Below are 14680 nucleotides of genomic sequence, written 5' to 3'. Positions count from 1 at the left end.
GCAGGGGTACCTTTACCTTTTTTACCAGAAGGGACAGGATGAAGCTGGTGCTCAGAGAGCATCTCGACTTTCCTCCCCTTGTTGAAAGCAGGCCTGGGAGAGGAAGATTATAGTCGACACAGGGGGCAAAGGGTTTAAAAGAACTCCCTCTGCCCCATCGCTATGGGTCCCAATTTGGCGTGGGGGTTGGGCACATGCCATTTTGCAAAGATCAGCTAAAAGGTAAAGGGACCCCTGACCATTAGGTCCAGTTGTGGCCGACTCTGGGGTTGCAGCGCTCATCTCGCTTTATTGGCCATGGGAGCCGGCGTACAGCTTCTGGGTCATGTGGCCAGCATGACTAAGCTGCTTCTGGCGAACCAGAGCAGCGCACAGAAACGCCGTTTACCTTCCCGCCACAGCGGTACCTGTTTATCTACTTGCACTTTGACGTGCCTTCGAACTGCTAGGTTGGCAGGAGCATGGACCGAGCAACGGGAGCTCACCCTGTCGCGGGGATTCAAACCGCCGACCTTCTGATCGGCAAGTCCTAGGCTCTGTGGTTTAACCCACAGCACCACCCGCGTCCCAAAGATCAGTTAGTCAGCACCAAACTGCGTGACAGATATCACACATCCCCGTTTGGCCCTTTGTGGGATTCTCAGTAGGGTCTCTCTGGAGAATCATCTTTTTTGATGGTAGACATTTTCTCACTCCAAGCCAGCAAGTGGCATCTTCTGCAGAGGGCAGGACTGGGCCTCTTCCTCGTGATCAGCTGGAGAGACAGCTTTGCATACACACACACACACACACACACACACACACACACACACACACACTTTTTCTCCCCCCCCCCCCCCGATGTGCGGCTGGACGAGAGTCGTCCTGCATGCTCACTCTGCACAGCTGTCAAGCCTCGGCTTTTATTTTTCTGTACGCAAAACCAAAACCAAATCTTCTTTTGTGCCAGAACAAAAAGGTCTTCGGTGCAGCTGTCTGTGCGGGTCCAGGGCCCTTACAAAGGGGTGCTTGTTCCTGGAGTGCAGAGCTTCCAAGTTGCACGCAGGGTGGGGAGCGGAGGCAGCGGGGGGGGGGGGCACACTGGCCAGGCTTCACTTGCTGGTTTTGGCCACCGGTTCCCTCACCAGATTCAGCAGCTTGTCCAGCTTTGCAATCTCCACTTCTGGGCCTTTCTGGACCTCCTGGCCTTTCTTCTCCTAAGGGAGACAGGAGAGACGTGGTCAGAGGAGAGGCTCCCTCCCTGCTTGATTAAGGGGTTCCCCTAGTGCACAGTTTGAAACCCCGAGTCGGTGCAAGATGTGGGGTGTTTGCCTGCCTGCCTGCACAGTGGACTGTAATGCAAGTACTTTGGCTCTGTTGTCATCTAAGCTGACAAGAAAGGGTTGATTTTGGCCTGGGAAGCACTAGACGAGCCCCCTGCCAGCCTCATCAAACCTTTTCTGAATGGGTTCATCAGCTGCGTCCCTGCTGAGAATCTTGACTCCTGTCCGTGTGCCCCACTTAGGATTCCTCTAGAAAGCAAGGAGTGCCTTTCTGCCACTCCAACAGGGAAGGGAGAGGTGTCTAATGCAGCCTGCACAGCTGGTGTGGGGCAGCCAGGAGGCTCTCAGTGGGATGGAGGCCGGCCAGCCACAGAAAGGGTCGAGCTAAAAGCACTTCTGTAGCTATTTAAAAACCTCTTAAGTAGACCCTTTATTCACTTATTTATTCCATGTGGCTTAGTATAATAAAAAAAAAATAGCTTTACCTTAAAGCGATAGAAATACAACAGCTTTTGTTAAGAGTTCCTTAAAAGTCTAGGTGGGAATGTGGGCTGCGGGGAGAAAACTTGACAAATAAAAATAAGCAGCGTACAAAATGAAAGACGCCACGGGTCCAAGAAAGCTTCAGTGAAGAGACATTTTTAGAAGTGTCTAAAGGTCGTTACTGTCTCTGCCCCACAAATTGCCCGAGGGAGAGCATTCCAGAAGGTTGGTGGCATCACCAAGAAGTCCTGCTTCTGCGATGGCACCAAGTGACAATCTGCAAGGCTCTCTCAGAAGGTCTGAAAGATGTGTTTGGGCTGCTGTGGGGAAGGCAGTCTGCTAGGTACATCCTGGTTCCAAGTAGTTTAGGACCTTACATGTCAAAAATAAGATCTTGAGCATGAGGGAGCTTGCTGTCCCAGAAAGTGCCCTTGCAGCTGTCTTTTGCGCTAGCTACAAGGGCAGCCCTACGGACAGTGCATTGGAGTAGTCTAATCATGAGGTTGTCAATGTGTGGGTCACAAGGCTCTCCTGGTCCTGGAATGGTTGCAGTTTGTGCACCAAGCTAAGCTGGTATAGCTGAGCAGAGCAAGACAGTAATGGGAGTGGTTGCTCTGGTGTGCGAGAGTCAAACATCGCTTTGCAATCATACTTCTCAAAATAGCAGGGAGCCCAGTAACAGACTGGTGACTGGGAGCGGCCGCCAAGATCATATAACACCGGTCCTGAAAGACCTACTTTGGCTCCTAGTATGTTTCTGAGCACATTTCAAAGTGTTGGTGCTGACCCTAAACGGCCTCTGCCCAGTATACCTGAATCAGCGTCTCCACCCCCATCGTTCAGCCCAGACACTGAGCTCCAGCTCCGAGGGCCTTATGGTGGTTCCTTTCCTGCGAGAAGTGAGGTTACAGGGAACCAGGCAGAGGGCCTTCTTGGTAGTGGCGCCCGCCCTGTGGAACGCCCTCCCTTCAGATGTCAAGGAGATAAAGAATTACACAACTTTTGGAAGACATCTGAAGGCAGTCCTGTTTAGAGAAGTTTTTAATGTTTGACGTTTTCTTGCTTTTTTATTATTATTAATAATATTCTGCTGGGAGCCGCCCAGAGTGGCTGGGGTAGAATTTCTACCCTGCCCATCTGGCTGGGTTTCCCCAGCCACTCTGGGCTGCTGGCACTGTGGGTTAAACCACAGAGCCTAGGGCTTGCTGATCAGAAGGTCGGCAGTTCGAATCCCCGCGACGGGGTGAGCTCCCATTGCTCGGTCCCTGCTCCTGTCAACCTAGCAGTTTGAAAGCACATCAAAGTGCAAGTAGATAAATAGGTACCACTGTGGCGGGAAGGTAAACGGCGTTTCCGTGCACTGCTCTGGTTCGCCAGAAGCGGCTTAGTCATGCTGGCCACATGACCCGGAAGCTGTACGCTGGCTCCCTTGGCCAATAAAGCGAGATGAGCGCTGCAACCCGAGAGTCGGCCATGACTGGACCTAATGGTCAGGGGTCCCTTTACCTTTAACTGGGCAACTGTCTGCCAGCATTGCTCAGCCACAGGCTCCCAAGCCAGGTTATTCATTGCATCTGTGGGGCCCCTACAAATATTTCTCCTGGACACCTTATGCAGTTGGGCCACCTTGTCTCTGGGACAGGCAAGGGTGCATGTGAAGCTGACTCTAATCTGGGGAAGGGGCCAGGGTTTCAGGGATACGCTTCCCCTTCCCCTTGCCTCCAAACAGCCAAACCTCAACTTTTCCATCTACTGGTCCAGTCCCTACATGTTCTTAGGGAAGGCACAGTGTCTACGGCAACGGGACAGAAGCAGCAGCAGCAGCAGTGTGGGCTCTCGCATTTACAAAGGTTTGCGAGGCGACACTCAAGTTTGCACAAAGCAGGCAGTAAAGCATGGCGAAGAGTGCAATTTAATTAGGAGAGGTTTGTTTTGCTTGCCTAGGGCACATGGCCAGGAGTGCAGCTAATCTGCCGTCCCTTTCCATAATCCACCCAATCGAGCATCGTGGATTCCAGCTGACTCACGGAACAAATGAGGGCTACACACCATTGCAAGCAATTCTCTGCAACGGCAGTTCTGCAGGAGCCTGCACTGTAACTGAACCAACGGGCAGGTGGTTGTGCATTAGCACTTCTGAGCGGAGAGAGAGAAAAGTGAATGGGGTAGCAGAGAGGAATGGTGCTAAAAGGTTAGTCTGGGTGGCGGCAGTGCCTTTGGGGAGGAAGTGGGTCCCTGTCTACCCCACCCAAACTGATAAGGCAGATAGCATTTGCTCTCATAGCATTTGATAGGATTAGTGCTGGATTACTCGTCTGCAACCTCAGTTTAGAGACCTTGGGGATTAAGAGAGGCCACCTGGAGAGGCAAGGAAGCTTTGCGCACAGAGTGGATTCAAAGGAGGTGGCGCTGGTAGACTTCTCTTGTAGACAAAAATGACAGAGGCATTTCACAACTTACACGGAAGCAAATTTGGGTATAAGATGAACTGGAGGTTGCTGTACAGTGTAGCTCCCTAGAGAGTGTGGATTTACAAACATGTTTGTTACATTTACATTTTAAGTGTGCACTTTTAAAGGCAAAAAGCAAACGAATTCATGGAGCATAATGCTCTCAATGGCCACTGCTATTGATCACTGTTATGCTGGGCCCGGGGTAACCTGTGAAACTTGTCCAGGTCCAGTCCAGAATCTGAAGGTCCCGCTAGAAGTCAGTCCAACAGGGCCAAGGCAGGACACGAGGCAGGAAACCAGGCAAGGACAGGGGCAGGATCTCAGGCAGGATCTGGCATACAGCAATGTTGCTCTCGCAACCTGGGACGGGGTACGACAGCCTTTTATCTTTGTCGGGGTAACGGCCGGTCCTGATCCCCTGGCGACTCACTTCCATGTTTCGCCTGAAGGCGAGCACTCCTCCTGTGAGTACTCAGGTCTCTCCTTCTCTCAGACCTAAGTCTCTGCAGCTCAGGAGACGTTGGTGGGTTACTAGACCCAGAGGCCGCCTCAGCCTCCCCTGACCCAACCAGTAGTGGAGCAGCTGTAAGTGATGGCCCAGCTGGAGGCAACGAGGTCATCCCCGCATCTGGAGCCAGGGCAGGCTCAGGCCCCTGACTCGGCCCAGCTGGTGCTTGTTGCAGGGGAACCTGTGCAGACTGGGACTCTTCAGGATCAGGCCCCAGACTTGGTTCAGGTGATGCCTGAGGCAAAGGATCCGGTGCAGACTGAGACTCCTCTGGTTCTGAGTCCGAGCCTGAGTCCCAGGCCATCACACCTGTGTCCTGTTTCCAGGCTCAGAGGTCATATGCCTCTGGATACTGGTTACTGGGAACTGCAAGTAGATAGAGTGCTCTTGTGCTCAGGTCCTGTTTGAGGGCTTCTCATTGGGACATCTGGTTGGCCACCAGGAGAACAGGATGCTGGAGTAGATGGGCTTTGGTCTTGTGTGAGATGCCTCCATCAGAGTGTTTCTGATCAAGGCTGGTGGGAGCAACTGCTTGTGCTGGTGCCAGTGTGGGAAGGCAGCTTGATAGCCTTGTCCCTGAACCGAGAGGTCCTTGTGGTCCTCAGCAATGGTCCACTTGTGCAGATAACACCACTTGATGCATCACCTCTGGATTCCTTGCTGGTGGAGATCTCAGCTAAATGTAGGAACTGTCTCTCTTGAAAAATCGTCATGTTGAAGAGCATGCTAGGCAATATAAAAGCTCCATCTGTGGTGAGGCAGCAATGGCTCATTCAGACAAGCTGGTCATCACATACAAATCAACGAACGCTGAACACATTGGAAGGAATCAGTCCTCCTTAATTTGCATGCATGCACAGATCCAGCTGCAAAGCTTTGTCCCACCAGGGCCTGTGCTTCTATTTTTCTTTTTTTGCTGCATCCCTGTACCCTTCAAAGTGCACATGAGCAGGAGTTCGATTCAGGCCCACAGGCCGCTTAAGAGAGAGATGCAAAAATGAGACAGACAGCCTCGTTCATTGTTTATGGCAACTTGTGAGCAGGGAATTCTTGGGCCGGCTTGCCTCTGCATCTCTCAAACGGACAGCCTGCTGTTTATGCGCTTGCTTATCCTGCAGTGCTGGTCCAGAGGCCCCCGGTGCTGGTGCGGGGGGCGGACTCAGTTCACATCAGCCTTGGAATCGGGCAAATGAGAGCCAAAGACTGCAGCAAAGCGAGGCTGGGATGTGTGGCAAAGCGAGCCATTTCACCTGGATCCAGTGGCGTATCGTGGGGGTGCAGGGGGGGCCGGCCGCACCGGCCGCAACATCTGGGGGGGGCACTCCACGGGTTAGGGGGCACAAAATCCACAGGTTAGGGGGCGCAAATTACTTGCCTTGCCCCGGGTGCTGACAACCCACGCTACGCCACTGTCTGGATCCAAGGAATAATTCCAAATGAGAAGCCTACAGACTTGCACACTGTCGATGCAACAGAGGCTGGAGAAGAGGCTCTGAGAAGCTGGCTTTTCTCCCCATCCACAATTCTGGTAGCAATCTGAGCTGAGGCTCGGGTGCCATTTCCACAGGGTCCTCGACTTTCTAAAAGATTCTGTGCCCAAGTGGACCCAGCACGCTGCACACTCGGCTGCGACTCCGAAGACCGGCGAAGTCCCTTCCAGAGCCCTGAAACTCTCTGCATTCTTTGTTTTAAATGGCGCCTGGCTGATAAATGGAAGTGGGTCAGTTCTCAGTTGCAGAGGAGGTCTCGCTATCAAAGGGAACATTTTACTGCTGCAGACCCCCCTCCCTCCCTTTTCAGACGGCTACTCTTTCAGCCATTGTCCTGAGTGAATGCATGCTGCTCATATGGGTTTCTTTTAACTTCTGTGAGCATTTTGGGAGCTGCTCAGCTTGGACCGTATAGTTAACGTCTGTATAGTAAAAGCTATGGTTTTCCCAGTAGTGATGTATGGAAGTGAGAGCTGGACCATAAAGAAGGCTGATCACCGAAGAATGGATGCTTTTGGATTCTGGTGCTGGAGGAGACTCTTGAGAGTCCCATGGACTGCAAGAAGATCAAACCAATCCATTCTGAAGGAAATCAGCCCTGAGTGCTCACTGGAAGGACAGATCCTGAAGCTAAGGCTCCAATACTTTGGCCACCTCAGGAGAAGAGAAGACGCCCTGGAAAAGACCCTGATGTTGGGAAAGATGGAGGGCACAAGGAGAAGGGGACGACAGAGGACAAGAGGGTGGGACAGTGTTCTCAAAGCTACCAGCATGAGTTTGACCAAACTGCGGGAGGGAGTGGAAGACAGGAGTGCCTGGCGTGCTCTGGTCCAGGGGGTCACAAAGAGGCGGACACAACTAAACGACTAAACAACAACAACAACAGCTCGGACTGGGCAAGAAAGGAAGTTTGCCTGAAATTCGGCGCCAGCTCCTAGAGGCCGAGGTCCCTTTGCCCTCCCTGATAAAATATTTGAGGGGGCTGGGCCCCCCAAGGTTGATGGGCATTGCCATTCAAATGGTATGGGTGAGGCCCGCCATGTGATCAATTATGTGGGATGGGGCTTACCTGCCCCCCAATATTTTATTCAAGTTGGCACCCCTGCTCCCGAGGTCCACCCTCTTAGCAGCATAAGGAAGAGCCCCCATTGTACCCATGGCTTTGTTCTGACCCTCTCTCCCAAGTCTCTGTCTGCTTTCAGGGCTCAAAAAGGATACTGTAGATCTGGGGAAGGTTCAGCAAAAGGCCACCAAAATGATCAAGTAGTTTATTTCTCACCAATAATATTTTTCTAGAAAAGGAGGTGCCAGAACTCACCATGAACACCTCCCTTGTTCTCTTGTAATGGCAATGGCGCCCACCTGAGAGGTGCTGGAACTGAGTTCCCATGAGTGCTGGCCAAAAAAAGCCCCACTCCTCACCGAGCTGTAATTCTCAGCAACCTTAGCAAACTCCAGTGCCCCAAATTCTATGAGGGGAAGACCGTGCTTCAAAGGCAATTTAAAGGCGCAACGTGTACACAGCCAAAGACAAATGGTACGCTCCACGATGACCGGCATTTATTTGCATGAGGTGGCTCAGTGGAAAGAGTTATTTGCGGAGGAACAGCAGCTTTCCCACGATGATTTTCCAGACTGAGATGCTCAAAGCATTTCACATACATTCTTTCGGAACTCTTTATGACAACCATCTATGACAGTCCATAATCCCCATATTGCCAGTGGCTGTGAGAAGGTGAGGTCTGTGTCATGTCAAGTGAGATGCAAATAATGAAGGATTTCTCGGTTTGGGCGTTTGTTTTACCTAGAAGTGCTGTGCTTTATTTTACACACACACACACACACACACACACACACACACACACACACACCTGCTCTTCCTATCAATTTCTGTTTTCAGAGTCTCAGTCTGCAGGAGATGCCATTTCCAGGCAAGTCCTAATTTAAATGCAATCGCATCCGGTGTTCAAATGCTGTACACAATTTCAGGGGCTTCTGCGTTTTAATTAGAAGCCTCCTTTGCTCTGCCTAAAGCAGTGTGCTGTGCAGAAGCAGATTAGTCATGTAAAAATATATATATATAAATAGCAACTTCGATTCCCTTCGTATGTTTCCTTAGTGGAGGAGCAACAGAGCAGTGAGTGAATGAATGCAGATGAACCGGAGAAGTCTCTCTCTTTGCGTGGATTCAAAGTTCTCTTATGACAGGCTGTGAGTAAAGCTTTGTTTCACTGCTCAGCCCGGGTCAGGTCATCCGTCTCAGCCACCTCCAGTTAGGAATGCACTTTGGAGGGGAATCACTTTGCTGCAATAGGGCTGTGAAGAGCACAGAGGCGGCTCCCCATCCTTAGGACACTTCTCCCCCGGAGGTGGCCTGGATCGGATGACTTTGCGGAAGGAATGTGAGAACGTTCTACTGAGGCCAGTACTTGGGGTTAAGGGACAAGTTGTTCTCGGAGAACCTGCATTTTCAAAAGAGCTGATGAAAAACAGAGCATGCTGTGAGCTAGGAGGAGGCAGATAATGCTTTTAAAGTGATAAGGAAATCCCCTTTTGCCTCTCTTGTAATGCCCAAACTGAAGACTATCCAAGAAGCTGAATGTTAGAAGCTTCGGGACCAACCAAAGGAACTCCTTGCAGTGCAGAGTTGGGATTTGCTCCCATGAAAGGATTGGGCAAATTCATGGAAGGTAACGCTCTCATTAGCTGCTAGTCACGGTGGCTGTGTTTTACCTCCTGAATACCAGTTGCCTGAGTCCTCAGCAGGGGAGAATGTGGGCTTCTCATCTGGGCATCTGGCTGGGCACTTGGAGAACAGGGTGCTGGATGAGACCAGCCTTTAGCCAGCCAGAAGCTAGGCTCTTCTTAGCTCTTCTTACATTCTTGTTGAAGGTGAAAAAGAAAGACCACTGATGGCAGCAAGCCTTTCTGTAGAGGGAGTCACTTCGCTTCTCATCCCTCACTGGTTTCTTAAGAACCTTTTCAGGAAGATAGTAAGCTAGGAAGCCACCACCTTATACTGAGATAGGTCCTTGGTCCATCTATCTCAGACTGGCAATAGCACATCTGGATTTTAGGCAAGGTGTTCTACCTGGAGATGCTGAGTGCGTTTGAACCTTGGACCATCTGCCTGCAGAGCAGATGGACTGGTCCTGAGCTACGGTCCTTCCTCAGTTGTGCTCCTCCAGCCTAGGAGGGTGGGAGCACTCAGGCTCCAAGGATGAGGACCACAGGCTAGCCTAGGTTCTTCCTCGGGTAAGCATGGAAAAGGAGGCTGCCCCACCATGGCAGATTTACCTGACTTCAAGCATCAAGCCCAGCAGAAGCTCCTGAGCCACTTCCAAGCACATGTCTTTGTCCGCACAGTAAGATCCTCGAAGGATGCCTCATGCCTCACGGTCCCTTTGGATGGATGCAGCAAAATGCTCAGAAACACTCTGCCATGCCACGCAGCCGAGCGGAAAGCCCATTTCTATGCAGAGATGTAACTGGAGACAATCGTCTCAGGGAATTTGCTCCGAGGGCTGCCAGACGGCCTGTGCAGTTCCTCTCCAGAACTCTAGCCTCTCCTGATGCGACAATAAACTCAGAGAATCGTCTTGGTTTTATTTCGCTCCCCAAACGCCACCAGCACATCTTTCTGGGAATTAAAAGTCTGATAGCAACCAGCTGTGCGCCATGTTTTAAACTACCTTTGCCAATGTTTGTATTTTAATACGTGACTGACATTTCTCTTATATCGTCTGGCTGCCTTCCTCTTCATGCTTCGGCACTAAGAACAAGTTCACATGTGCAGAGGTGCGCACACATTGCCAAACAACTTTGTCACAGTTCTTTTATACCCTAAACAGTATTCATCAACCTGCACTTTAGGGCCAAATTGGAACAAACAGCAACCTGCAGAAATCCCAATTGCCATTTGTTCCGAGTCAGTGCTGAACTGTGGGTTTTCCTGGGGGGAAAGCGGTGAGGTGTGGAAAAGCCCTAAATTTGGCTTGGTCTACCCTTGCATGATCCCTCCTGCAAAAGAGGCCAGCTGCTGGATCAGGCCAGAAGTGGCCCAAAGGGAAACCTGAGAACAACCTGAAGGCAACAGCAGGGCTCTCCCTGCCTGTGATCTTGGCCTCTCTGCTACACTGGCTCTCATGCTTCTGCATCATGCGCCTTTGGGGCTGGGCAAGAAGACAACCTAGTGAGAGAGTTTAAGATTCCAGTCCCTGCCACGTTTGCACAAATGCCCAAGGCTGCATCCCTCTGTACACTCCCAGTGAACTCAGTGGGATTTACCTCTGAGTGGACAATCATTCTCCCATTAATTTGGATTGCACATTTAAGTGGCACGGATCGTCTGCATTCTCCATTTGTTGGATTCCTCTGGGCTTTGTATTTCCCCTGATGCAGAAGCAGGGATCTCCCTCCTATCTGATGTATCCTCTCACTCCTTAGCTTTATGTTACAGAAGCCCCCCCCCCCCCAAGTTGACTCGGCCATCCCTTGGGAGACAAGCCGATGTCACACCCAATTCTTCCTTTCCCCCCTGCTTTTTACAATGCACTACTCTGGTGCAGAATAACAAGGGGACCGATAATGCGCCATGCTGATTACCGGAGCATGTAATTTAATGCCAAGTCACTGGAGAGGATGTGCGGAGCTGAAAATGAAAACTGTAATTTCCTTATCACCAGGAGAACTCATTCCAGTGCAGTTATTTTCTCTCTCTCCAAACTAACCTTTGCAAAATACAACAATACAGGTGATGCTCACGCTCTGGTGAGAGAAGGCAGGGCGGCAGGGGAACATACGGCAGCTTGGATGAAACCAAGCAACTCAAATATTCCGTTCTTCCTTATAGCAGTTGGGTTGGTTCACCCCTGAGAGTGTGGGTGAATGGGCTTTGATGTCCTCTGGCATCCCAGAGGCAGCAGCAAAACTCGCTTGCAACTGCCCTGAATTGTGAAGCAGCTGTTCAGCTAGATAGCTCAGCTGGTTGTTGTTCTTTAGTCGTTTAGTCGTGTCCGCCTCTTTGTGACCCCCTGGACCAGAGCACGCCAGGCACCTCTGTCCTCCACTACCTCCCGCAGTTTGGTCAAACTCATGCTGGTAACCTCGAAAACACTATCCAACCATCTCGTCCTCTGTCGTCCCCTTCTCCTTGTGCCCTCCATCTTTCCCAACATCAGGGTCTTTTCCAGGGAGTCTTCTCTTCTCATAAGGTGGCCAAAGTATTGGAGCCTCAACTTCACGATCTGTCCTTCCAGTGAGCACTCAGGTCTGATTTCCTTAAGAATGGATGCGTTTGATCTTCTTGCAGTCCATGGGACTCTCAAGAGTCTTCTCCAGCACCATAATTCAAAAGCATCAATTCTTTGGCGATCAGCCTTCTTTATGGTCCAGTTCTCACTTCCATACATCACTACTGGGAAAACCATGGCTTTAACTATACGGACCTTTGTTGGCAAGGTGACGTCTCTACTTCTCAAGATGCTGTCTAGGCCTGTCATTGCCCTTCTCCCAAGAAGCAGGTGTCTTAATTTCGTGGCTGCTGTCACCATTTGCAGTGATCATCTGGTTCAGCTGGTTAGAGCATGGTAATGCCAAGGTTGCAGGTTTAGTCCCTGTAAGGGACAGTCCTGCATTGCAGGGGGGTAGACTAAATCATGGGTAGGAAAATTAAGGCCCGGGGGCTGGATCCGTCCCAATCACCACCTCAATCCGCCCCATGGACGGTCCAGGAATCAGTGTGTTTTTACATAAGTAGAATGTGTGCTTTTATTTAAAATGCATCTCTGGGTTATTTGTGGGGCATAGGAATTCGTTCGTTCCCCCCCTCTAAAATATAGTCCGTCCGCCCCCCACAAGGTCTGAGGGACAGTGGACCGGCTGCTGCAAAAGTTTGCTGACCCCTGGACTAAATGATCCTCAGAAGGTGGGGGACTCTCCTTCATTGGAGGTTTTTAAGCAGCGGTTGGGATTCTTCAACTATGATTTCTGCCTTGCGGGTACAGTGGTACCTCTGGTTGGGAAAGTGATCCGTTCTGGAGCCCTGTTCGCAACATGAAAGGAATGCAACCCGCGTCTGTGCATGTGCGGGTCGCAATTTGCTGCTTCTGTGCATGCACGTGATGTCATTTTGCATGTCTACGCATGTGCGAGCAGCGAAAGCCAGAAGTAACCCTTTCTGGTACTTCCGTGTCACCGTGGGACGCAACCTGAAGCAAACGTAACAAGAGGTATGACTGTAATTGGGTTAGATCATTCCAACTCATGATTGTATGACTTTAGGAAACTTGAGTCACAGAGCCAGAAAGGACCCAGAGCGCACACACAGACACACCCAACACAAGGCAGGGCACCGACCACCCCTCCAACCAGACTACACAATCCAGCAGCCCTCAATGTGCCACAACCAGGGATCAGGTGTGCTGCAGCGCAAAGAACTTCTAAGATTCAAGTGGCATTGAAACCAAGTGTTAAAAGGAGGGGATTGAAACTGGAATTAAGGGACCAATACTCCAACATGATCTGACCGGACTTGAACTCACACTTGTCAAGAACAGAGAAGTCCAACGTCCACTTTCATTATGCAATGTTTGCTCAAGCAGAGGGTTGGGGTCAACAGGTCCTGGCTATGAAAATGGCTGATAAATTTCCACCAACAACCTGCACCTGGATGCCACTGCTCTAATGCCTAACAAACACACACTTACTCCCTTGGGAATTCAAGATATGAAATAGTTTTTGCATTATGCTGAAAAGGTTGCACATCACGGATTCCTTTGATGTACAACTTTCAGAAGCTTCAGTGCTCTTGGTTTTTGTTCCAGACCCACATCACATGAGGAAGGGGGGCAAATCCTGTCTCTTTTATAGCGGGCAACTCCAAATAAGCATAGGTTGGGCTGGGTGAATCTGTGCAGCAGTTTATTCAAAAGATTTGTGAGCCACGGAGAGAAGCAAACATGACTCCCTTTCCCATAAATCCAGGGCGATTAGCAGAATCTGTTCAATTAACGTCACCTAAGGTCAAAGGCTGACTCACTTCTGAACTGGGGCTGCCCAAATCTTGGCCTTTTGCCTCTCTGTCTGGCATCGATCTTATGTTCTCACCATCCCATAATCAGGAAAATGACAAAATTAATTGCCGTGACATGAGACTCACTGCAGACATTTCCACTCACTTTTACTGCTCACATACAGTATTCTCTCAGTTACTCCACATAATAAACCGCAGAGTTAATAAATACTCCTATTAAATAAAAACAATGACACTCCTGCCATCTCCCTTTGATGGAACAGCTATTAAACATCTGCTGCAATTTATTCATGCTTCAGTTTATGCATTTCGATCTGAATTCAGCTGAGCTGGGAAGAATGGGAGGATTTTTGCAAGCTTGGCTGAGAGTACCTCCTGTTCTGCTTCTCAAACTATGTCTTCTGCCTGTCCTCAGACGCTTCTAGTCACATTTCTGTGTGGGTCTGTCACACCTTCAGGTAAATGTTCTTTGTGCAATAAGAGTGCACCTTCATAATCCGTTCAAAAGCCAACAGACTCTTTGTCATAAATAACAAAGGCCGAATATGCTGCTGTGCGACAAATCCCAAAGACATGTTGGTGGCAAGGAAAAAATAAACTATAGAAAGGATCATTCCTGGATCCAAAACCAAGTTTGGGGCAAGAGAACCCCAGCAGAGTTTTAAAATCACAAAATATGCAGCAAAGTAAAACATGGAAATATAGGCTGTTACACATTTAAAATATGCCCTTCTATGTTCCTTCCAAAGTTCCCCTCTTCTCCAGCATAGAAAAAGACAACACAAAGCTACATATGGTTTACTTACAAACTCTTCAAAGGTCAGATTCATGTGCTTTTCCATACAGCATTCAGACAAAGTTGCACAGGCAGTAAAACTTGGTTTAGTTACAATGGTGAAAGTTCCTAAATTATTGGTATAGGAACCTGAGAGGCTTGTTAGAGCCAAGTGGTATGAGCTTGGAGCAACCACACTGAGCTGCTCAGTTAGGTGAACAAAGGCCTTGATTACCTTAGTCCCTAGCTAAGCCTGGTAGGACAGCTTCCTCTATGGTCTTAACCTTTTTGGGACACGGGTGGTGGTATGGTCTAAACCAACAGGCCTCTTGGGCTTGCCAATCGGAAGGTAAGGTTCGAATTCGCTCAACAGCGTGAGCTCCCATTGGTTTGTGCCAGCTCCTGCCAACCTAGCAGTTTGAAAGCATACCAGCACAAGTAGATAAATAGGTACCACTGAAGTGGGAAGGTAAATGGCATTTCCGTGTACTCTGGCATTTGTCACGGTGTCCCATTGCACCAGAAGCAGTGTAGTCATGCTGGCCACATAACATGGAAAGCTGTCTGTGGACAAACGCCGGTTCCCTCGGCCTGAAAGCAGAGATGAACACCACATCCCATAGCCAAATTCGACTGGATTTAACCATCCAGGGGTCCTTTACCTATTACCATAACC

General features: G+C 49.9%; 1 protein-coding gene across 1 annotated transcript in view; it reads right to left on the bottom strand.

Annotated features, from left to right (window-relative positions):
- Positions 1–1068: 1068 nt before the first annotated feature.
- DNAI1 (dynein axonemal intermediate chain 1) overlaps positions 1069–14680 on the bottom strand; it is a 164852-nt gene continuing 151240 nt past the window's right edge. The window contains exon 20 of the mRNA XM_028748145.2: positions 1069–1196. Coding sequence (XP_028603978.2) covers positions 1092–1196 — 105 coding nt within the window. The 3' untranslated portion in view covers positions 1069–1091. The remainder of the gene's footprint in view (positions 1197–14680) is intronic.

This window comes from Podarcis muralis, chromosome 11 (assembly GCF_964188315.1).
Source record: "Podarcis muralis chromosome 11, rPodMur119.hap1.1, whole genome shotgun sequence".
NCBI classification, from domain to species: Eukaryota; Metazoa; Chordata; class Lepidosauria; order Squamata; family Lacertidae; genus Podarcis; species Podarcis muralis.
Note: the sequence above shows the minus strand (reverse complement) of the source record. Positions and strands in the feature narration are given on the sequence as shown.